This window comes from Acanthopagrus latus, chromosome 17 (assembly GCF_904848185.1).
Source record: "Acanthopagrus latus isolate v.2019 chromosome 17, fAcaLat1.1, whole genome shotgun sequence".
In the NCBI taxonomy this organism is placed as follows: Eukaryota; Metazoa; Chordata; class Actinopteri; order Spariformes; family Sparidae; genus Acanthopagrus; species Acanthopagrus latus.
Genome location: NC_051055.1, coordinates 20,070,914 through 20,096,026, shown reverse-complemented (window position 1 = coordinate 20,096,026; position 25,113 = coordinate 20,070,914). Strand labels below are relative to the sequence as shown.

The 25,113-nt window shown below is 40.9% G+C and overlaps 1 protein-coding gene across 5 annotated transcripts in view; it reads right to left on the bottom strand.

Moving 5' to 3' along the window:
• Positions 1-1,666: 1,666 nt before the first annotated feature.
• Positions 1,667-25,113, bottom strand: part of ephb6 (eph receptor B6) — a 48,928-nt gene continuing 25,481 nt past the window's right edge. For 2 of the 5 annotated variants that reach the window (XM_037074864.1, XM_037074861.1), the window contains exons 6-18: positions 13,135-13,290; positions 12,482-12,753; positions 11,984-12,065; positions 10,098-10,222; positions 9,838-10,000; positions 9,088-9,202; positions 8,937-8,992; positions 8,377-8,493; positions 8,041-8,288; positions 7,478-7,936; positions 5,494-5,678; positions 5,228-5,386; positions 1,667-2,494 (exon numbers count right to left, since the gene is read on the bottom strand). In XM_037074864.1, the coding sequence (XP_036930759.1) occupies positions 2,389-2,494; positions 5,228-5,386; positions 5,494-5,678; positions 7,478-7,936; positions 8,041-8,288; positions 8,377-8,493; positions 8,937-8,992; positions 9,088-9,202; positions 9,838-10,000; positions 10,098-10,222; positions 11,984-12,065; positions 12,482-12,753; positions 13,135-13,290 (2,243 nt within the window). In that variant the 3' untranslated portion in view covers positions 1,667-2,388. The remainder of the gene's footprint in view (positions 2,495-5,227; positions 5,387-5,493; positions 5,679-7,477; positions 7,937-8,040; positions 8,289-8,376; positions 8,494-8,936; positions 8,993-9,087; positions 9,203-9,837; positions 10,001-10,097; positions 10,223-11,983; positions 12,066-12,481; positions 12,754-13,134; positions 13,291-25,113) is intronic. The other 3 variants (XM_037074865.1, XM_037074863.1, XM_037074862.1) reach the window with 3 other exon arrangements.

Here is a 25,113-nt window from a genome sequence, read left to right as displayed (position 1 = left end):
GCTGTGATATCAGCAGCTGCGGGACATGTGGGAAACCAGTGTCTGTCTGCGGACTGCTGCTGATCCCAGCAGATCCCAAACTGAGATTCACCTCAAACCTGCTGATCTGTTCACTCAATGCTGTCAAGGTGATGTGAGCGCATCAAGGTGAATGAATTCATGTCGGAGCTGACGAATTCATGGTTTTTTAACCACATGAACCAGATATAGAATCAAACAGCGTTGTATGTTTTTTTTCGGGGATGGACGTCAATGTGAACCAATGTGTGTTGATTTTGTTTGAGAAAGTTTTATATCAATCGGCGTTTAGAACCATGCTAAACTGCAAAGGCTGTAACTCTGAGTCGTCTTTCATTCGGTGTTGAACATTTTAATGCAAGTTGTTGTTACTAAGATCCAATAAGATATTCGGTTTTTACACAGCAATCAAACTTCTGGCTTTAAGGCATACAGACTGAAATCTTTCAATAACTACTGGATGGATTTCCATGAACTATTATGTAGATATTCATGGTCTCCAGAGCAAGAAGCCTAATGACGATGACAATTCTGACTTTTCCTGTGGGCTACTGGATGCATTTCAATGAATTTGGTACATTCCTGTTCTTCAGAGGATTGTGGGATCACAGTCTTTTCTATGTACCATCAGGACCAAATTCCATTTTGGCTAATACATTGGTTGATGACTAAATACTGTCAAACCTAAAATATGTTGTGGTGTAATCCTGCTGGCAAACCATCAAACAAACAAACGGACACAGAGTAAAATATGACCCCCCCGAGGGGAGGTCACGGGGAATGTTTCAGATATGGCTGGGTTTTGTTTTTGGTTTTTTTTTAAGTGGCATGTAAAATAAAATATTTTATATTTCTCTAAAATGAAAAACAAATGCAATATTTTAAATAAAATCATATCATTTATTTTACAAATTTGCACAATTATGGATTAGTGGTGAACACTCGTACAAGTAAACACAGCTAATAATGTGTGCGTAGCCTGACACACTTGTCTCAAACACTCTCTCACTCTCACACACACACTCTCACTCACACACACACACACTCTCTCTCTCTCTCACAGACACACACACACACACACACACTCACTCTCTCTCACACACACACACTCACACACAGCATCATGTACAGCATACATCTGATGTACACATTAACACGGCCTCATTTATAGCACACATATGTTATAGACACACGTACTTACAAAGCATTTTGCCTCCTTCCTTCAAGTGTAAATCAGATCAGACTTTGTCCATCTTTCCCATTTCACACATTCACAAAGCTCCAATGACTCAGTGTCTTTACTCTTGCAATCAAACAAAAAGAGGTGAAGTGTGAAATGTACACATAAAAGGTGGGTGCCGTTCGGTTCTGTCCTCATCACAGATTTGTGTTTGCAGCTGAGGTGAAGATTGTAGCATCACGGTTCATGAGCTCTGTTGTCGCTGAGAGAGTGAGAGTGAACTGTACAAACAGGGCTACTTTCAAACCCTGGATATGTCTTTTAAAGAAGGAAAACATGGCTTATATCTTTTTTAAAAAAACACCTTTTTAATCAGTTTTGTTTTCCCCAATTTCATGGCAGTGATCCTATCTAACCTCAGGGTTTGCAGTGCTGATTTTGGACTTCATAGCGTTTTTTTATCTTTTATTTTTTACATTGAATGAACTATACATTTTTCTAAAAGATGGTAAGACCTCATAAGGCGCACCATAGCTTGCTAGGTAGTACACTGTTTCCTTTTTTGCTCACAGGTTTTTAGCATTTGGCGTTTTTAAGTAGAGAGGAAGTGATAGATCTTTACAAACAACTCAAAAAATATTAGAAAGGCTTTGATTGTCCTCACGCAATTCTTTGTGTGGAGAAAACTCCATGAGTATTTTAAAAAAAAGCATTTTTATAATTGTTTTGTACTCGATGAGGGTGGGGGAATTTAAATGTTTCATGGAGGGGCAGTAGTGGATGAGAGGGTGAGAGGTAGGATTGCTGATGGGTGAGGAGCGAAGAAGGCAGACAACAATAAAGTGAAATCTAGTGAAAAACATCGCGCAATCTTTAATGTCCTTCCCCTCCTCAGCATTTACCCAACCTCACTTTGACCTGGACTGCAGCTCCCATAGTGCATCTCTCCTCTGTTATTTGTCTTGAGTGACAGGCAGGAAGTCCCGATCATCTTTCTTTTTCTCACCCCTTCTGGTTGTCGTGTTAGGTTACTCAGAATACACAGAGTGGCACCGGAAAGCTGATTTTCTCTCTGTTTTGGCTTAAAAATGTGCTCCACTGAAACGAGTGTTACAGAAACCAGACACAACAAGCAGAGGGATATGAAAACCACAGAGATCCATGGCACAGGTTTGCAGTGGAGGCAGATTTCACACCTCCACCTGCCCCTGCGTCAGATGGGCTCTGAGCTGCTGGGCCGCACTGACGATCTTCCTCTGGTGCCCCAGCAGGTTCACCCCGAGGCTCTGGACGTCACTGAAGGAGAGAGCAGACCAACCGTGGAGTTTAGTTCAACACTTCAGCTTGTTGAGTGCGCTATCTTATTCTCTGAAGGACAACAGTGACGGGTTTGTATCTGTCAGTCTAAACAAACCTGTGGTAGATCAGGATTTCTATTGATGCATTTTCCATGGTCACAAATGAACATTAAAGCGCAGCATTTACTCAGTCAGAAAAAAGTATAACAATGATCATGAAATCACTTTCTTAACATTGAAGCTACATGGAAGTATTGTCACGACAACCGCTTAAGAAAAAGCTGGAAAATAACCTTGCGCTTCGGTTCATTATTTTTTGTCAATAAAGAAACAGTGTTTACCCTATACAAGTGCAAAGACTGAGTCCATGTTGCAAAGTAATATATTTTGAGACCTTTGAGAAATTTGTTTTGAAGATGTGATATGTAAGAATGGGCAACATGTCGAATACAAATTCCAAACAAATATGGTGCAGTATATCACCATGGTAACTGCTAACTGTAGCTGCTGTTAGCTAGGTAGCTCAGTTAGCCGGCTAGCGGCCCTATGAGCTAACTTTGCCTGCACTGGGAGCTTGAAAAACCGAGGGAGTGTTGGTGTTTACACCACTAGTACCGGAGCTTTGGACTGCGGAGACACTGGGACTCTGGACTGGGACTGAACGTGAAGGCCAGTTTGACAACAGGGAATACAGCACCAACTTAATTTACAGCTGCTCCGAAAAGCAATCTGACTCCAGGGACAAAGAAGAAGCAGTTGCTTCAGGCTTGGACAGGAAAGGTGGTAATTGGGAGAGGAGAGAGAGGGAGGGAGGTCAGATATCAGTCAGCGCACACCTCTGTAGGTGTGGGGTTGGGGTTACAATCATGAATCTAATGAGGGAAATTTGAATGCAGCATCCAAGATGGAGCCTAGTTTGTTCCCATGATCTGCTCAGTGGTGCCTAAAGGCAAATAAGTTAAACTTCCTGGATGTAAAATTACCTGGACCAGCTTTTGCACTGTGCAGCCCCTTAAGAGTGTGGCACTGGAGACATCTGCCAAGTGGCTAACCTTCTGTTTAGCTCTCCGAATTTGTGTGAAACAAGGGTTGGGACGCTCAAGAAAATATATCCAGCCTTTTACTGACGCTTCTTTTCAGAGAAAGCTAATGAGAAAAAAACATTTTTTGGCCAGTGTGCATCATGTGATGTTATGATTACACTGTTTGGGCACTTGGGGGGCGTAGTCAAAACTGTTTCTTCACATTCTGTCGGTAATGTTTGTCCATTTTTTTTACATTTTAAACTAAACTTTTTAGGGATGTCCCGATCTGATCTGCAGGACCGGGATCGGAGCCGATATGGGCATTTTTCCACTGATCAGCATCAGCAATTTTGAACGTTAACCCAGAGCACAATTTGTGGCAGGTGTTGTTGAAGTATCTATCTATGGTCACATTATGATATATAAGAAATGAGACTGACAAGAAAGAAGAAAGGTGCTGGCTACACTGTGCTGATGCTATGACCTGCACCACCTTCTTATGCACACCTGTTTGACAGTGTGCCTGCAGTGCATGGCTGCCCTTGTTTGCATAGTAAACAGCCGTTTTTCTACTGGGCAGCAAGCCACCAATTTGGCTGTCCTTTTTGCGGCCAGGTTTGCGGATTTAGGGAGAGAGCGGTAAATTGGTGGTCTGGTTTGGTCCGCCAATTCGCCACCTCGAAGGGTACACTTTTTTCCAACTCCATTGCGACCTAAATCCAAGACGTCGATATGCCGGAAATTGCATGGGATGGGTGGATATGTCGATGACCTGCACTGTTGTGTGACCCATACCCAGGGAGTTTTAATACCAGGAAACAGCTGATCACGGCAGTCAGTCCATCACTTCATCTGCGGACATCAAGATGAGCAACTGGACAGCCGCTGAGATCCAGGAGATGCTAGCGTCTCCTTGGTCTCTGGAACTGTCTTCGTTGGTTGCTTGTTGTTGTAACAACAAGCTACTAATGGTCGCTGCTTTCGAATTAAAAGCTCCATGCTAAGAATGCAGTTCTAAACTCCAATGGGGTGCAATGTAAAGCTCTTATTTTGAAGACATATTTGTTGTCTTTCTGACAGAGAATGCAACGTACTTTACCTTCAGCCTCCAGTCAGCCCCCTCACTTCAGAATCATCCACGACTTGAAAATGAGTTGTAGAGATTTTAGAAAAGTTGTTTTTATCGAATTCAAGGCTCCCTTCAGGCGCGCACATGTTCACAGTTCACTGATAATCTCTGGTACACGCCCATGTCCTGTCCATAACCCCCCCCCAAAAGAAAAACTCTCCGGTTCTACATGATTCACTTGACCAAGAAAATGGCAATTATCACAGAAAAGCGACAAGTTTGCAGGTCTGAAGACTTGATCGGGTCATCCCTAAAACTTTTACATATTGCACCTTTAAATTGTTGTCTGTTTTTGGCATGTTAAAAAGGCTGTGAATAACGATAAGAAACTCTTTCCTGGTTGTACCTTTTAGGAAACACTGACAAAGATTTGAACAGGATTTAAAATGTATTTCATTCATAAGTATGTAAAACAAACCTGATGAAAACACAAAAGTAAACAATATAAAACTTTTTCTGTGCTTTAGAAAATGAACAGTCACATCAAAAATCTGCATGATTTTCCGTTGCAGAAATAAATCTAAACATTTGTATTTACTTTAAATCACATGTTACAGTAATAACCATTGATACTCACTCCATCGTGAGCTTGCTGACTCTGTCTAATGTGTCCAGCTGTGCCTGATCAAACTCATCCTGATATCTCTCCATCCTCAGCGCCTTCAGCCAATCACTGACTGTTGCCACTGACGATAAGTCTGTAGGGGTGGGACTGAGCAGTGGCTGAGAGCAGCTTCTGTAATGAAGGAAATGTCAAAAATGAGAGCATGAGAACCAATAAATACACCAGATTGTTCATCACCTGCTGCCTCTGATGTGTTTTGCCAGAAGCTGCTGTCTCACCGAGATGGCTCTGCCTTGAGAGAGGCAGGGTGCCTGATGAGCCGATCCAAAGAGGACAGGAGGGAGTCGAAGGCTGGCCGGTCCCCTCGATCAGCCTGCCAGCACTGGAGCATCATAGAGTGGAGAGCAGCGGGACAGTTGTGTGGAGCAGGGAGGCGATACTGGTCTGCTACGGCCTTCATCACCTGCAGTGGGAGCAGGCGAGACATTAGCGATAATAAGTAGGTCAGCTAGTCTGAGGAGTCTTGTGTGAGTGCCTTACGTAAAAGGTCACAAGCCACTAAGGGAATGTAAAAGTGACTACGAAGAAATTATGTAAATTCCAGCTGCCTGACATTTTGCCACCACTTAAATGAGTATTTTAAATAGAGACGAGGGGAAGAGTGATTAAGCAAATGTATTTAAGGAGTTGTCGACAATTTTTGGCACCCTCCTTCGGCTGTCCATGTTTTGAAGGTATAACATTTAACATTTTTGCATTAAAATGTCTTGTTGTGTTGCTTTTATTGTTTTGCTTGAGAGAACCACAGCAGCAGAGTCACCACCCCAAGATCATGCACTTTTATTCAACAAGATATTTAAATAAAATATTTGATACTTTTTACCTTTGATGATATTAGGATTGTGGCTACTTTACAGAATAAGCCTTTACTTGTACAACATGAGCCATTTACTCATGATTCATATCTGAAAATAGCAAGCGGAATGTGTTTACCTCTAAAAGACTTTTATTCTTGTCAAATATTTTTGTCCAAATAGCAGTAAGTCAATATTTGTGCATTTGTATTATTTCTGCTTGGTCAGAAAATTGCATTCCTTCATTTCTTATCTGGGCTTTGAACACTATCCAATTCTTAAAGGTACAAACATATAAAATTTGAGTAGAACTTTCCAATAATCACACGGTGGATCAACTTGACTCCGTTTATTTGCTTCTCCATAACTACAGGGCTACCTGCTTGAAGACATGCCTCTAACTGATGGCACGTTAGTCTCCAGTCATTAGTGTCACTGTTACACTGTGCCAGATACCAGCCAGTTATTTGTCATCATGGGTTTTCAGGCTGTGCTGACATTTTTGCCTGGCATCGGGGTATTTATTATTTCTTAAAACACGGTGACAGGATGATGAAATGGATCTAGAAGAGGAAGAGGAAACTATTCCTCGTTACTGAATTACCATGAATGTCACCACGACCTGCATGGAGGCAATTTGATGCATCTCTGGCGATTGTCTACCTTGAGCACAACTCAGCCCATTTAGAGTGGGTCTGTGTAGCAATTTGTTGTAATTTACCTGTATTAATCACTAATGTGAGTGGACTGTAATGTGGCATGAAACTGATACCTTCCCCATCTCTGTTGTCTATATAAGCTGTAGACAGTTTAAGTTTTTTTTTAAATCTGCTGGACTGTGGATTTCTTTGTGAAGGACATATATGAAAATACATAAACATAAGCTAAAAAACAGATTTCAGCACAACACGGAAGTTCCACACTGCCTCTTTAAACTGGTCACAGACATGCAAATCATGAAGTATGGTTTGACTCAGCGTGGCCATAAGTTTCAGTGGAAAAGCCCTAAATAGCTGCTATCAAACAAACATTTATTACATATAGTGCAATAACACTACACAAATTTTAATTAAAAAAAAAAAAACTTCTTAAATCTTGTAGCTGTGGTGATATTAATACAGGGACTATTTTCATTATGTGCTGAACATCTTCATTCAACAGCTGCCAGAAAATTAAGGGATTGAGAGACGGGGATCAACATGCAATAAAGGTGTCTGGCGGGATGCAAACACAGGACATTGTGGTTTATGGTCAGACATTAAGCCCCTGGGTACCATTGCTCTCAGGACTTATACTTGTAATGGCTTATCATTACACTGTTGCAGCTAACCTGGAGGATTAGAGTGCATTTACATTAATAATGGATCTTGACTTCCTGTGCTCAGGCAACATTCTGCTACATACTCACTTCCTGATTGCTCATGTCCCAGTATGGACGCTCTCCATATGACATCACTTCCCACATAAGTATGCCGAAGCTCCAGACATCACTGGCAGAGCTGAACTTGCGATGCTGAAAGGCTTCTGGTGCGGTCCACCTCACAGGAATCTTGCTGCCCTGATGGAGGAAGATGGTGAAAATGAAAGTGTCATGATACAAAATCAGAAGCATATAAAAACCACAGAGGCCCAGTTTATCAATATGTACCAGTGAGGCAGTGTATGTAGGTATGTTGTGGTCCAGGCCCCTCATGAGTCGGGATAAGCCAAAGTCGGACACTTTGCAGACCAGGTTGGAGTTGACCAACACGTTCCGAGCTGCCAGGTCCCTGTGGACAAAGTTTCTCTCAGCGAGGTAACGCATCCCTGCTCCAATTCCTCTGAGCATCCCAACCAGCTGGAGGACGCTGAACTGGCCCTCGTTCTCCTGAAAGGGGGAGGAGTGTAAAAAACAGGAAAGGAGGAGATTCTTTCTGTTTATAGAGAAGTGAAACATGTGAAGTCACTGTTAACAGCCTGTCTTTGTCTCACCCTGAGGAAGGCGTCCAGCGGCCCGTTCTCCATGAACTCAGTGATGATCCTCTCTGGAGGGGTACGAGTGATCACGCCCTCCAACTTGAGTACGTTGGGGTGGTCAAACTGTCCCAGGACGCCTGCCTCACTGAGAAACATCCCCCTCTCTCTGTCGGACGCCCCCCAGCGCAAAGTCTTCACCGCTACCAGCACCTCCCTGCGACCCATTGGACGGTAGCGGCCCCGGGAGACCTCCCCAAACTGGGCTGGAGTAGAGAGGAGGTGGATCAGATATAATACTGTGTTGATAGGTATCACGATAAGATTTAAAAGAAACGAAAATGTCAGACCTACCTGCACCAATCACCTCCTCGATCTTGAGATGAGTGGGATCTATTTCACGGGCAAATTCTTTGACAGCCTCACTGGGGTCCTCATAGGTGGATGGGTCCACATAATACTTAACACCACCTGAAATGAAAATGCAATTCTAAGTCCTGATTTTCATCCTCTTACTTAAGACATTCATGATCATGAGAATGGGCCTAGAATGATCTCGGAAAGCAAAGCAGAGGGAAATAACAGATATACAGATGCAGCACTGTATTACAAATAATAAATATGAGTTTATAACAAATGGAGAGTGGAATTTAATTCATGTCCCCCTATGAAAACCTAATAAAGTCTTTGTCTCTAAGGAGAAGAAAAAACTTCACATCTATAAACAAATTCAACGAAATGAAACAAATGATAACAAGACTTTGTTTGTCACAGATCTCAATTATGCACTTTGCCTATAATATGTTGCCCTTTTGCACAAAGCATTTTCAATTTCTCAGTTAAAAACTGAATAGTTAATTTGACTAAATTGAATTTTAATCAAATTACACTTAATGAGCAACATAAATACTCACCTCGGTTACTGATGTACCTCTGGAGTCTGTCGCTGTACGGACTCTCCCTCCTCTTACTGTCAAATAGAAGCAAGCAAAATATGTGAATTTGATAAAAAAAATAAATAAATCAAATCATATGTCTGACTGTGTGAACAGACCTTCAACTTACCTCCGAAACACCACCACAACCACAATCGCTGCCACCACCAGGAGAAATGCTGCTCCACCCATCACAGACCCAACCAGCAGAGGAAGACGGTTCTGGATCTGATGTGAATGTTCCTCTGTAGGAGAGAAAGTGAGGAAACATCAGCCATTTAAGCTAATTACAAACAGTGCTGTAACTGTAACTGCTTAGATTTCTCATGAGGGTATTTTCTTTTCACTAACAGTAGAATATGGATTGAAAGCTCAGCTCCACAATGGCCACAGTCAGAAATGTAACTTTACTTTAAACTACTTCTCTTGTAAGGCAATCCTCAAGGACCCATGGAAAGTTGAATTGGCATGGAGTATGTTATCTTGATGAAATAGAGTACTTGGACTAAAGTAAGACCACTTTAGAGAGCATCCTTGAAGAATAAAGAGTCAGTCTGGATGTACATAAAAAGGTTGGAAACCTCAGTTCTTCTTCAGCGACTATTTGAAACCAATTGAGTCGTCTGAACAAAAGCTTTCAACACTCTAAAGTCTATGTCAGGTTCTATTTCTGTAGTATAAAAGATATCTCAAGGAAGCAATTACGATTAAAAAGTCCTAACACATATATGTCAACGTAAATAAAAACTCTTTCTGTATGATATGAAGGCCTCTGACTCTAAAAATGATAAATTACACCAGTTCTGTTGTGTTTTTATTGCAGTGATGCACTTTGTCTGCAGTGGATTTCATTGGTAATAAAGTAAAACCAGTGTTGTACCCAGGGGCAGCGTGGTGAAGTAGATGGTGTTGCTGTAGGGTCCGAAGCCACGTTCATTTCGAGCTCTGATCTGGAAGGCATAGATGGATCCAGGAAGCAGAGAGTTGACGGTCACCGTGTTGGTCTCGCTGTACACACTCGCTGCACTATCGACGTCTGAACCCTGAAGGACGCAGAAAAGGGACATTTTTGTGGTGATGTTTGTTTTGAGTCAGTTTGGGTGATTGTGCAGCACTTGTGTGATTATTCACCGAGCCTACCTTGTCATAGTACCTAAGCTGGTACTCCAGGATGTCTCCGTTGGGCCGGTCCGGCTGAGGCCATGAGAGAGTGATGGAGTCTGGGGCCCGGCTCAGCTGATGCATCATGGGAACTGTACTGGGAACTGTGGGAGACAACCGGTAGAGGAAGTAATGTTCAGACAGTCTCATTGTAATACTGATGTCTCTATCTGACCTACATAAGCGAATGAGACCATCAGCGAGAAGAAAAGCTATTTCTGAATAGTAATTATAGTTCGTCTTGATGCCTGTCTGCTGGTCAGATTCAAAGTTATCTGGGTTGGTTGGTTGTAAAATTATTTTTGTGCTGAGGATGAATTAAGGAGTCTGACTCTGTAGTGCGGTGGTAGAGCGCTAGAAGAATACTGACTTTGTTTAACTTTTCTTCTTAGAAGTCACAACAATCTACAAAACATTTGAAGTTTCTTGTAGCAAGTATTTAAAGTAAAATTACTTGTAGTGCAAAAAAATGGTTCATAATACGCATATTATTTTTGGGTCAACATAACTGCTCCCTAAATGTGAATGGCGCATTTTACTGCTGTAAATGTCTGAGCTCTTTTTGCTCAATCTACCTCATATACTGTTGGCAGTGATGGAATGTAACTATGTACCTTTACTAGTACTACACTTGAGTACATTTTGGAGGCACATATTGTATTTCGCCTTCACTACAATAGTTGATGAATCTAGTTACATTGCAGATTACACACTCCATCAAATCCAGAGTAGCACATTTAAAATCATTCTATTGCTTACATGTATTGTCCCTGTCGAATAACAGATAAAAAATAAAATAAATTAATGGAGATACTACTTAATCTACGTAATCCAAGTTCTTCTATTGATCTTATAAAGTAAGACAATCATCTAAACCCCCATAGGAACACACATCCTACAGTTTATCAGAAAATCTAAATTTGAAGATACATGATACATTTTCACTGGAGAGGACGGGCATGAAAAATTGTAATATGAAAAGAGACTTGTAACTAAAGTTTGGGGTGAGGTGAAATGTACAATATCTGTCAATGTGCCATGTCGTGGAATGGAAGTATAACGTTTCATAAAATAGAAATACTGATGCAAAAGTGCATCAAAATGTGTATTAAGTGATTACTTAATTACTTACACCAGTGGAGACAGCAGATGTATGAGCTGGACTGAAGTTTCCCTTAAGGGAAGTGATTAGCTGAAGTGATGGTGAACACAAGGGGGCAGTGTTATAGAATATTTAGTAGAGCATGAAAGTGGAAGAGGCGTTTTTATGGAGCACGAAGTGGGATCTAGTTACAGTCACTGTGCTGGCTGGCCAGACCCGTTAAAGGGAACTTTCTGGCATTCTGTTTATTTAATCAATAACCTCTAAGAGCAGGCACAAGAAGGTTTCAGATGATTGAAGTTCATGAACTGAGTTCTGATCAGTCTTGATCAGTTTCTTGGAAAATTGTATAATGGTGTACTTTGTCTGCACAAAACACCCCCCTCTCCCTTCTCTTCTCCCCACTCGTCTCCTTTCATCTCTCGTTTGGTCTGTCTTTTTGTCTTCCCATCTCTCATTTGTCCCTTTATTTCTCCACAGTGACCATAATGGGATGTGACAGGATATTGTAACCTCGAGCAACCTCCTGTCCAGAGAGCGGGAGGAGAAAAGATGGAGGAGAGAGGGAGACAGAGAGAAAGGGAGAGAGAGGAAAAAAGGGGGCGAGAAACCCCAGACTTACAACACACAAACACACAAACACACACACACACACACACACACACACACACACACACACACACACACACTGTCTACACAAACATCATTAGAGCATCTCTTCGCTTTCATCTCGTCCCTTTCATCCTCTCCGTCCCATGCTCACCTGACTGGCTCGTGGTGAAATTGATGCTTGTGTATCGGGCTGGAAAAGGACTCAAAGCTGACACCTCATTCATGGCCTGCACCTGTCAATAAGAAGAACACACAGATGTGACATTTGAAGCCTTTTTCTATTAACTTCTATGACATGCTTGCGCTTTTGAGAAACAAAGCATGACACTTGCAGCTGTGGCGTTCAGTCAACAAACACCCGTAAAGGGGAAGTAGCTGCCTATTATGAATAAGGAATGAGCCATGATTTAGTTGAGCTACCAGGAGCTAAATAATAAATGTTACTGTGTATTTCCTGATGTGGAGCTCATGGAATTATGTGGCCCAGAGGACCCGCCTCCTCTGTGAAACGTTTCATCATTCATAAAAATCTCTTAAAAATAACTTGCAACTGGCAGAATCACAACCAACTCGCTGACAATGTTTAGATTATTTAAAAGGTGATAATGGAGAGGGGTTTTTGTTCCGTCAAGAGAGTTTTCCACAGTACCTGTATGAGATAAGTGACTCTGGTCAGCAGGTTGTTGAGGGTGACCTTGGTTTGTTTCAGGTTCGTCTGGGAGGGGCTGAAGGTGACGCCCTCCCCGCACCAGGAGCACAACGCCGGGTTGGTGATGACAGCAGAGGGGCAGATGCGACACACCACTCCGTACCACACTTCATTGCGGCCTCCCATGTCCACTGGAGGGCGCCACCTCAAGGAAACTCCGCCGTCGCCGCTTTCATACTCCCAGGTCAGAGAGACCGGAGCTGAGGGAGGAGCTGTAGAGAAAACGGCGAGATAGTGAGAACGGGAGGGGGTGTGACATACATAATGTAAGACACTTTGACGAAAGCATCTGCTGAAAAGTTTAAGATATGAAAGAAGCTTCATGCTGGCAAACACATTTAGACATGTGAAGTAATGGAAGGAAAGCTTGGCAGTGACACAATTTAATCTAAGTGAGCAGAGAAACTAAATACTTAACAGTTCTTTTCTGCTGCTGCAATTAAATGTCCATTATATTGTGCTAAAACAGGATGATTTCTGGTCAGTGACTCGAACTCCGTTCTCACAGTCTGAGTAAATGACAAATGGCCAGAGAGGCCCCTTGAACGCCTCCCAGAGAGCCTGGCGTAAACAAACAAACCAACAAAGCTCACTTGTGCAGGCAGACGAGTTGGCATCATTGGCTGACCGATAAAAGCTGCTGCGACATTCACACACACTCGATCCCTCCTGGCTGGTTCGGCTGTTGGAGGGACACACTAAGCAGGGAACAGAGCCTGAGACGGACTTGAAGTAGCCCACTGGACAAGCTGCAGAGAGGGACGAAAAAGATGACAGAGGAAGAAAATAGAAATTGATCAGTGTTCATTCTGAGCGTCCACTGCTGTGCCACGTAGGACTCTGCAGCGTTTCAAGGCTATGTGACACTATCTCTTTTCATCTAGGCAGAGAGAGCCAGTCTAAAATGAGACTCAGACGGAACACTGAAAAATGTGGAGGCAAAATGAAGATTTGGCATCACATTTACCTAGAGCTTCAGTATTTATTTTAACACTGAGCGCTTTTTTGTGAAAAAAGTCACTAAAGTAAAAATTCTATCTAAAATAACAAGGGACTCTTCTTGCAACTGAAACAAATTAAAAAAGTGAAGTATCAGTATCAGCACGAGAGCTCAACAGTTACATTTTTACCGTGGAAACAGGAGTTGACAAAACAACCCTAACTTAAGGTCGACTTCCGCATTTCTTCTGAATTTCTTTAACCATGTCATCTGGTCTTCATTAGCAGATGGCATTTGTTCAGTTGTCATGGAAGTGAACGTGTGGATAATGGAAAGTTTGAGGATCTACAGTTTCATGACAGCCTGATCTTAAGCTCGAGAACAGTCGAGTAAGTGGACCTTGAGATTGTGTTTTCATCTATTATGATGGGTTTATTATCCCAAATAAATGGTGTGTAAAGAAGAAAAGAGAGAGTATGAAAGAGCAGTAAAATACATTTAAGGTTGTTAGGAAAACGATGATGTATTTTATAGTAATATTCCACACAAAATACCTTTCAAATCTCAGCTGAGCAGAGGAACGTCTGTGACCTGGCAGTAACTCGTGAAATACACAGCCTATGTGCATCTAATTTGTTCGTTTTTTTTGTTTTGGTCTTCTGAGAGGACAAAGTCAAACACCAGAAACTATTTTGGGGTAAAGCATCAATTTCAGCTCGGCTTGTGGTTCCCTCTGAGTCAAAAGTTCATCTGAGACATGGCAGGCTGTTGTTTGTTGTCGGCTTTGTCCTGCACAGTCATTAACTGGTGTTTACAGAGGAAGTGGCCTGCGCTAGCAGAGCGCAGCAAAACCATCAGTCACACACACACAGTTCAAAATGTCAGAAAATGGCCACATTGACCCTATATCAATGTTTCAGAGGAATAGTTTGACATTTTGGGAAATAGATTTATTTGCCCTCTTGCACGCAGTGAGATTGAAAGATCTGTATTACTCTTGTGCTGTACCGTATATATGGAACTGGAGGCAAACTGAAATATGGAAAACAGCTTGCATAGGTATTATGTGTCATCTTTCTACTTTGGTTAATGAACGGACTAAACTAACTAGCTGATAAATGTTAATTAGTTACCTTGAGAGGCGACTGTGGGCAGATTTTGTCGGCTTTAGACGGAGCCAGGTTAGCTTTTTCCCCCATGTCAAGTCTCTGTGCTGAGCTTATATAGCTATACTTATACAGCTGCTAATTTTAGCTTTACATTAACATTCAGACAGGAGAATGAAATCTAACTGATTTGTCCAACTACAACAAACAGCACCAAGTTCAGTCTTAGCCTTGGGAACAGTGCGGATGACAAATAATGTCAGCTTCAATGTCCACTGTCTTCTGAGCTTTCAACTGCTTTATCAGCAAATGGAGCTGACTTGGACAAAGGATGTGCTAATAGCTCCAAACAAGATGTAAGTGGAACTTTGAGTTTCGTTGAGGTGTTCCTGAGCTGAGAAATCCTGTTTTTAGGCGTTGTGACTATGCAAGTTTTTTAAAAATGATCCAACCAGTTTTAAATATTGATTCAGCTCAAAGCAAAAGTTCTTTATGGTGGAGAGTTTGCGGTGAGCTAATATACCCAGCTGCTGGCCTTAGCTTTACGTTTAATTTTGTCAGCCCACAAGGGAAACTTTAGTCCTCAACTTTTTCTTTTCGCAGAATTTAAATGTTCACTGTGCAGCAACAAAATGTGTAATTACTCCCTAATGAGGCAGGGAATGGAGCAGAGATTCATAAGATGATCTTAGTGATATTACAATACCTTAATAATGAATGTGCGATAACCCTAAAATCAGGTAGAAATTGAGGCATGCATATATTTCCCTCTCATACTATTTGAACCTGCAGGCCGTCATACTGTTTTACGGTGGAAAATCTGCGAAATGTGCCAATTGTTAATGTCAACAGCAGGACAGCAGAGCAGCGAGGTCAAAGTAACACACACTTCACTCCATGCTGCTGCACGCCAGAACGTCGAGAGCTCATCCCGAGCAGGACTATGAGAACATTGAGAGGACCGCCTCCAGGTTGGTCTGCTGCCATTTTCACAGTGTGTGTGTGTGTGTGTGTGTGTGTGTGTGTGTGTGTGTGTGTGTGTGTGTGTGTGTGTGTGTGTCTCAGTGCCTAAAGTAGTGTCAACTAAAGGTTGCATCTTCAAAAAGAGGTCTTTCTGTCTGTAGGCTAAATCCAAAGTGTGTGCATATTCTGATACGGCGAGGCCCTCTTGTATCTGTGTGTAAAGGGCACATCTGATAACATCTGGCCCTGCAGTTTAAAAGAAGGATCCCCTCATATGTTTTTAAACAGAGTAAACACACCCTCAGAGTCGGAGGATGAGGGAGGATGTGTGTGTGTGTGTGTGTGCGCTCTTTATGGTCAGTGGGAATGAACCCCTCACCTTATTTATATAACCTTGTCAGGAACATGTGACGTATCTCAAATCTTACATGTTGTGTATGTGTGCGTGGATGCATGTGTGTATACTGGACGGTGTTGCGGCGCCGTGGGAGTGGAAGATAAGAAGGTAAGAAGTGAAAGAATAAACAGATAAAAGGCTTTCTGTGTTCTCACTTGTCTCGGAGAGCCGACTTTGCTTTCAAACAGGTGTGAAGAGGGAAAAAAATGGAGGTAAGAGAGACGTAAAAGGATGTTGAGAGATCGCAGAGGGAGAATACGCTCGAATAAAAAGGGGGAAGAAGTGAACATGGAGACGGATGGCCCGAGACAGTTGTAAGGATGAGGGCAGGGTGGGTAAAAAAAACGAGGAAGCAGAGGACGAAAGAGAGGAGAGAAATATGCTCCTTCCTCTATCTTTTATGTCCCGGCTGCACATTACCAGACGTGTTCTCTTACAGCTCTGACACAAAACATGACTTTGCTACAAAGGCTCTCATCGCCATTACGAGCTCTGGAGACAACTCAACTGTGCCCTCCCCTCCCTCCTCCTCCTCTCATCCTCTCATCCTCTCATCCTCAACCACCTTATTACAGCAGCCAATGAGGATGCAGGCCCTCTGCCCTCTCGCTTGATCTGCAACCCCCTCCCCCGGCGACATCCATCCACACATATTTCACTCATCTTCCAGCTATAAAGTAGACAGTCCATGGCCGTTATGAACAGACACATGTCTTTACATCAGTATGCTTGAGGAAGTAAGGAGGGATGAAGCAGAGGTGAAGAACAGAGGAAAGACTTATAAACAGATGTGGATATTGTGGTGTATTACAGGAAATGCACATTTAAACTCAATTCTAAGATTTTTAAATGTCTTATTTTCTTGTTAATTATCTTCTTAATAAAATTTTTAATACATTTATAAGCCTCTGTAAAGAGCAGTACTGCAAATAACAGTAAAAGTGATTACTTGATTAAGAAACTGACCATAGTAACATTAGTCTGTCACTGGGAAAAAAAATTCTATTTAAAAAATAAGTGAAAGACAAAAAAAATAAACACAAATCACTAAGTAAAAATATCTGCAAGTGGAACAGGTGTAATATGTCTATAAACAAATCACATTTATCTTACTGAAACATTGTCTTATATAAGGTAAAATTAGATAAGAAATATGTTTGGTAAGATTTTGAATTTTGAACTCCCAGCTTCTCAAATTTGAGTTCATATTCTGTTTTTCTCTGTTTTAATATCAACGTGAACTAAATATCTTTGGGTCTTTGGACTCTTGGTCCAAAGAATTGCATTTTCACTTATTTTAAATTGAAAATTAATAGCCTGAATGATGAATTGTTAATATAATAAAAAACGAATTATTCTTATATCGAAACATTGTAGCTCTGCTCAAATTGTGAAGAAGAAATGCATGTGCAAAACCAATGAATACAAGGTTTTTCTTGTTTTAAAAAAAAAAACAAAAAAAAAAAACAAGTTGTCTAAAAACAGTCAGTTTACTTCACTGAAATGTTACTTTCTATATGACTGTGTCTTATTTTAGTTCCAGCTTCTCAAATTTGACGTTATCAGATGTTGTAGCTTTGCTCAAATGACATGTGTGTGCCAAAATAATGTATCAAGAAATCAGATTTTCCAGTTTAAAGGGGATGTATATAGTTTTGGAGAAGAAATTGAAACTAAATGAAAATTTGAGAATTTCTAATATCAATGAAGTAATAATACTAACTCAGAAATACATATTATATATAACATAGATAGATAGATAGATAGATAGATAGATAGATAGATAGATAGATAGATAGATAGATAGACAGATAGACAGACAGATAGACAGATAGATTTGAAAGCTACATTTAATTTCCAAAGGGCTAAAGAGATATAGAAAAAAAGACATCATCAGTGAGTAATATGACGTTAACATAATATGTTGGTATGTAGATCGCTGACCCACTTTCTCTCCTTTTCTCTTCCTCTCCCTGTTTCATGCACTCATTCCCTCTTTTGGCTCCCAGCATAATCTCTCTCTCTCTCTCTCTCTCTCAGAAACGTACAAAAACAAACACACACACAGACCCACGCACACATGCACCAAAACACACACATAAGCTCAGTCACAGATGCGACCACACAACAGGAGAGATGGGTACACGAGGTTCCAACTGTAAATGCCTTCCTCTCTTTCTCTTTCTCTCTCTCTGTCTCTCCATCCATTATTTTCTCTACTTTAAAGCACTGAATCATATTCACTTTAATATTCACTCCATTTCCATACATGCTCCAACAACACACATACTGCAATCCTTCGTTGGCTTTTCTCATATAAACAAGCAGCTTTGGACGGACCATAAACTACACTGTAGCAAGAAATGGGAGGCAGGCTTTATTTAATAATTAATAATAATTAATAATAATTCTCTCCTCTGCAAACTGTTGCACAATATTAAATTACACAGCAAGTTTTAAACACATCTAACTTAGCCCACAAATACTGTGAGTCCCCATCAGTCAAATGAGGCAGCTTTCTGGTCATCAAAGTTTTCGTAAGGGCACTATTTGGGCAAAAATTACATCTCCACTTACAATAACAAGATTACATATTGCAAATTGTTCTCAGTGTAAATGCAGCTGTAATTTTATATGATTATATAGTCTGTTTGCTTGACTATACCTGATTAAACCTTAAACAATTTTCAGTTGCAGACTTTTTTCCTTTATTTGCTTTATTTGTCCAGCTGCTCAATGGGGTCTGATGAGCACATAATTCAATTTTCATTCAAAAAAAAAAAAAATTAAAATAATGACGACTGACTGAATGAATGAATGAATTAAAATGTTCGATTGTTGGGACATGATGGGTAGTTTTCATTTAGCAGATTAAAAAAAAAAAATACAAATATTACATCCACAAATTAGAGGCGAGTCTGCAATAACACATTTTCTGGCTACTTGGGTGCACTGAAAGAAAAGGTTATGAACACAGCACTGATCATGACCTATTATGCTTTATTGTTTTTCTCCTCTCATCAGGCGTGTTTAAGAGGTTGTTGTGCAAGTTAAAAGTAGTTTTACTCACCTTTAATTCTGTGACATCTTGTCATCACACTACATCAAGGAGTCACACACATCTAGCAGCCAGTTTGGCACACAAGAATTAATTTAGGACTAGCTCCTCTGTTATTGTTAGTGGTACTGGCTCTCGCGTGCATTAAAGCATGTAAACCTATTCTAGAAGTAACCTAAAATAAAATCATGAACCTGAAAATGAACATAATCCAGCTGTCACAGCGAAGCATTATTATTATTTGAAATTGTGTTTCCTGGTGAACACAAGTCGAATCAATCTCTTTAGCTTTGATTTTTGGCCTCCTGGGGGAAAGATACCATTCTGTTGCTGCAACATCCACCACTACGCTCTCAAGCTCGTCTCTAACCATGCCTGACAGCTGTTCGGTGCTGACAAGGTAAAGAACGATGATTCTTTAGAGCTTTTTCACTGAGGATGATGCCACACAATTCAAGTCATTCAAGAGTAAAATTGTTGAGGCAAAATGAAAAAACATTAATTGAAAGGAAACAGTATTTCTTCACAGGATCAATATTCTGAGACATATCATAAAGCTAAAACAAGCTGGATTTAAAGAACAGTCAATAGTCATCTGATCATTACACTACTTGCTCTGATGATCCAACATGCTCAATAAATCTGATGACACAGACTAACGATGTGATGTACTTGTGTGTGTTCAGCTTAATTTGTCACCATCACCTGTCCAGCCCACAGTCAATACGACTGTATGTATATCTCATCGATCATGTCACTCAACTGTGTTGTGCCTAAAGCTCAAACTCTATTAATAGACTGGAAAAGCAACTGAATGTCAACAAGTGCCAATGAGATTCCAGTTGACATATTATAGTTGTGGTAAAAAGCACAGCTGGAATAAAAAATGAACACGACCCGCCCTGCTGTCTGCTCTGAGGAAGATATCCATGCTTTCTGGTGAATAATGTCTTTTTAGGGACCAGAGTTCAGTCACCCATCACCATCAAAACAATATCACACTTGTATTTTAAAGTTCCTCCCCTGGCCAAACACGCCTGTGGGAAACAACTACCACAACATGCTTCAGGATAGTTCAGGGACGTGTCTGTGCTAAGAGTGAGTGCTGTGGGCGACAAATCAGGACAATCTGACATGTTGAATATTTCACTGTCAGTTGGCGTGCCACAGAAAACTCAGATCCAAATGAACTCAAAGGCCATTTGAACATTCGGTGCTAATCCTTGTCCCAAATCCTCGACAGTGGCTTAAACATACGAGAGGCATCCAAATAGAGAAAGGAAAGACTTGTCTGATGACGTGCAACCAGCTCGGACCGAATCGGGGAGCCCAAAACTAAAGGAATGTTTCATGTTTGACTGAACAGGTGTAATCGCGTCTCATGCTCAGTTGTGTTTCCGCCTGTTCCTCTCGGCCTCTCCATCTCCCTCGTGGGATTCAAATGTCAAAGGAGGAAACTGTCTGTCTGTTGTTTCGTAGCACAGTAAAACAACAGCAGACGGCTGCTGCTTGCCGTCCCTCTCCGTGCTTTTATCTCAAACTCTGCTTTGAATGTCACATATAGTCATGCAGAAGCCAGATGTGCTTTTTTAAACTTGCTCTTGATAAACAGCTTTGTGAATAATTGAGGAGTGATCTTTTAATGTCTCTCTGCCAAGATGCCGGCTGTGATTTTGTGAGTGTTTGATGCTTCAGTTTAATTTATCATCAGTCCAAATGGCGGAGTGTTGTTTGGGTGAGTCTGAGTTATCAGAATAATCAGGCGTCGCAGATGTAGAAGATTAACAGGCGACTGTAAAGCTTTCACAGTAGTTACTCTCGAGTGCTGTTGTCATTTCCAGTGATTTGTTATCATTTCAAACAGATTTTATTTCATGATCTTACACTGGCTGAGGAAATGTATGCAAAGCAATAAATACAATTATTTTTACACTTGCACAATGATCCTACTGTCTCAATCAGCTTCTCAATCAAATTCTATTATTCTGTTTTGGTTTTGGTGTTTCTCTGCTCTCTTGTGTCATCAGAGGTTCAACAGGGTAGGGCTTCTATCACAAAGCACACTGACATGTACTTCCATTTAACAATCAACATTTGGCTAAATTTGAATAGAAATCTAATGATGGTTGAAAAGTTGTTTTGCTTGTTACCACACGCACACAGTCCTGATGAGGCAGAGAATTTGAGAAATTCTAAGCTAAAATGGTAGGAGAGCGCATACCTCCGCCAAGGCTCAATAGTCCTCTTTTATACTCACTCATAGATGCCAGCCACCTCAAAACACCTGATTTATTCATCAATTTCCATGCACAATTCCCTGAGAAACTAACACAAAATATCAATGTCTTGCAACGTTACAAAAAGAGAGATACTTAATTCCTGGATCCGTCCCTTTATCCAGATCTGCACTAAAAGTTAATGGGGTCTATTCTGGGCTAAGACTCATCCTGCATCCGAGTTTCATGGAAATCTGTTCAGTAGTTTTTTTTTGTAATCCTGCTGACAAACCAACCAACAAACAAAGGACACGGGTGAAAGCGTAACCTCTAAGGCAAAGGTGATGAGTAATCTCACAGAGTATACAAGGCTAGCTTAAGGGACGATGATTGGTGGTTCAATTCCTGAGTCTGTCTACTCTTAAGACTATTAAGCCATGCAAAGTGGTTTTGTGAGGCTGTGCTGGGTTTACTGTTTTTAACCTGACACTAACATAAGACTGAGCATGCTAACACACTGCTGATATCTAAAAAGTAGGTTTTTTCTTCACCATCTTACATTTTTCTAAAGATGTTTTTCTTTTCCCTAATGTCATTACTTGAGCAGGTATTTGGTCATAAAGCAGAGTTGTCCACAATATGTAGAATTCGTCCACTGGAATTTTTGTTTAGGGTTTCTACTAGAATGAACTTTCAACCGCTGGCAGAATAGTCGGTTAATCAATAAAGTTGCTAGGCTTCATTCTCTGGGGACCAACAATGTTTGTACAAAATTTCAGTGCAATCTACACAGTAACTGATGAGACATTTCTCTCTGGACTTCAGTGGTGCACCGATCAACAGACCAGCTGAAAAACTGACATTGCTAAACATAACACCACACTGCTCAAAGTGCTGGTCATTTGGACAAAAGTTCATGCGAAATGAATTTTATATAAAAAAAGTAACAGATTTTTGGGTCTTCAGTTCTCCCTGTGTAATTCATTTTCAAAATTAAAAAACTACATTACGGAAGACCCCTTGAATCTTAAAATAGAAAGCAATTAGAGCTGTGTGTAGTTAAAGGCAATCATTTAACACTGACATTCATTTCCACAGGAGACTGAGAAAAATGAAGGAGCAAGAGTCCCTTATTTGTACCTAAAAATTATGTCTTGCTTGAGGGGGCAAAGCTGCACTGGGTGTAGTACTCTCACATGGATATTAAATGGCATTAATTTACATTGTAGTGGTTTACTTAATTAGCAAGAAGCCCAGAACAGCTTAATGAAATAGTGAAAAATGGAGAAAAACACAATTGCAATCTGTCCTCAAACGGTCCCGGTTAGTGTGCTAAATAATGTGTTTGTTAAAATGATCTAAGATGACACACTAGTACTGAGAGGGAAAATAAATGTCAGTTAAGCTCTTGGCAAAGTGTTCAAAGCGCTGATGGCAGAATAACAAATAACATTTTGGGGAATTGTGTGTTTTTAGTTAGTTTTTAGTTTTTTTTTTTCCTTTGCAACCCGACGCATAAGTTCAGCGCAGCACAGCCTATCGTTTGCTCACATTGTGCTATTATTACATGTCCTTGGTGCTGAATTCAAACAAGAACAAAATGTACAAGTCTTACTAGTTAAGAGAGTTCGGTGCTCCACTTTCTGGCGAGAACAAGAATCGGCTACTGTTAATAATCCTTGACGACCGCGTAGCCAGTGAACCATCTGCCTCTTTTCTCAACATTCCCAGGGAGCCAGTGAGGACAACAATATAATGATGCCAATCCACATCATTAGTCAGTGAAGTGATCAACATAACATAATCATATGAGGGTTGGAACAAAAAGCCGGAGCAGCGTGGGCAGCAATGTGTTAGATCATTCATAGACAGTCAGTGGGAGCCTCTGCTCCGACAGCTGAACAGTTCCGAGGGGTGATTTGTCAGTAAATATCAATCAAATGAAGACAAACACAAGTGGCGTGCCGAGTGCAGATGTAAAGAGTAAGAACACATTTCACAGCTGACTTGGCACGTTTGGACAATTAATTGTGCGTGAGTTAGTTAGACTTTGAGGGCCCCCACACGAGGGAGCACAGCAATTACGGCCGTTGAAATTCCTGGTAGACTTCAGTTTTATGCTGTAATCCTGGCGTTTTCAGTCCTCACACATGTGAGTGTAAAACATGTACCAGCTTCACAGTGAGACGCACTCGAGCATACACATTCACACAGAGGGACACACAGTCGTTTTTTTTCATTCGCACCCTCGAAATCTTTTGCCTGCTCAGTTCTTTAAGTCATTAACTTGCGTCCTCCTATCTTTCACTCTGCCTCCACCTCTCTCTGTTTTGCCTCCACTCCCCCGCTCTCCCCCTGCGGTTTCTGTCACTCGTTCACAGACGAGTGGCCATTACATCGCCATGACCTAAATGTGTCACTTCCCTCTCACTGTGGCTCTCTCCCCTCTCTCCCTCCTCCTTGCTCTCTCCCTATATCTCTTGCTGTCCGTCTGGACATCTCTCCAATTTTTTCCTTCCTCTTTTTGCCCCTCACTTTGAGAAGTGCAAACACTTTTGACCAGTTTTGCTGACCCTGTTCTCACTCTCAGCTGTGTGCTCTTCTATAGCCGGATCTCCTCTTCCTTCTTTTCCTCTCCAGTTAAGTTAAGCTATGAATTATGAATCTAGCAGCTCAGTGTTTCTGTAGATATGTCCGTAAAACTTAACTGATGAAAGACAGTATGTGTGCCTAACATCACTACAGATGCACTGCACGGTTACAATACTGCCAGTCCTGTTCTCATCTCATCTCGACCTGACCTGCCTGCCCTCGTTTCCCTCTGTTCTCGACATCAAACACAGCTGTGCATCAGAATGACAGCAGAACCTTTCAGTATTGATCCAGACAATTCGCATCTCAGTAAAATACCAAGAAGAGAGCTGAGGGAAAGTCAAGTTTAGCCCAAGATGCTTATTGATTAGATTTGAGTTCAAATGAGATCTCTTGAACTCAGTCACAACTTTGTGCATTTAAATTTGGGGGAAGTTCGCTGATCAAAGTCAGTTACCAGGAAATACATTTTAATTGGAGGTTTTAACTACCAAACGAAGATGGAACAAAGTTAAATATTCTACCTAAAATGTATTGTTATAAATATAAATTAAATATTCTATCTAAAATGTATTGTTATATATCAAAATTCAGGGTATACTGTGCCTGCAGCAAACCATGACATATACTCCATACATAGGTCCACTACATAAGGACTGCCTATTGTTGTGACGACAATTATTCTTAAACTCCTTACAGTTCGAAAAGTGTCCCACTGGACTTAGAGCCCATTTGTCCAACAGCCTTCCAAAAAAAAAGGCCTGTTGCTCTGATGCCCCCATTGTTGCCATATATAAATACATATACAAATAATCACACTCTGGTTTCAAGAACTCACTTATGTTACTAAATATCCCTTAATATCTGTGACCTTTGTCAGGTGATCCTGGTAACAATAAAAAACATGTGGTTGACGGTTGCAGTTTAGTTAAGTGTAGGCATTAAAGCACTGTGGAGAGGTTGAGGAAAAGATCACAGTTTGGGTTTAAGTTCATAAGTTACGTTAATGTCACGCTCCCAGAGTGTGTATTTTGATATTACAATACGCCACTGGACCAGTTGGGTTAGTTTTCAGAATAAAACCCTGTTGGACAAATGGGCTTTCTGTCTTGTAGGAATTTATTTTGGGCTGTTGGGGTTTTGGAATAATTGTGTGGTACCATCATGTTGCCCTATTAGTAACTAACCTATTGTTGTTCTTTGTGAAAAGGCAAAATAGTTAAAACTAATACTTAGTATTGAACAGATAATCATGACACTAAACCATCTGAGAAGTAATGTGAAGACAGTTCTGGATGCA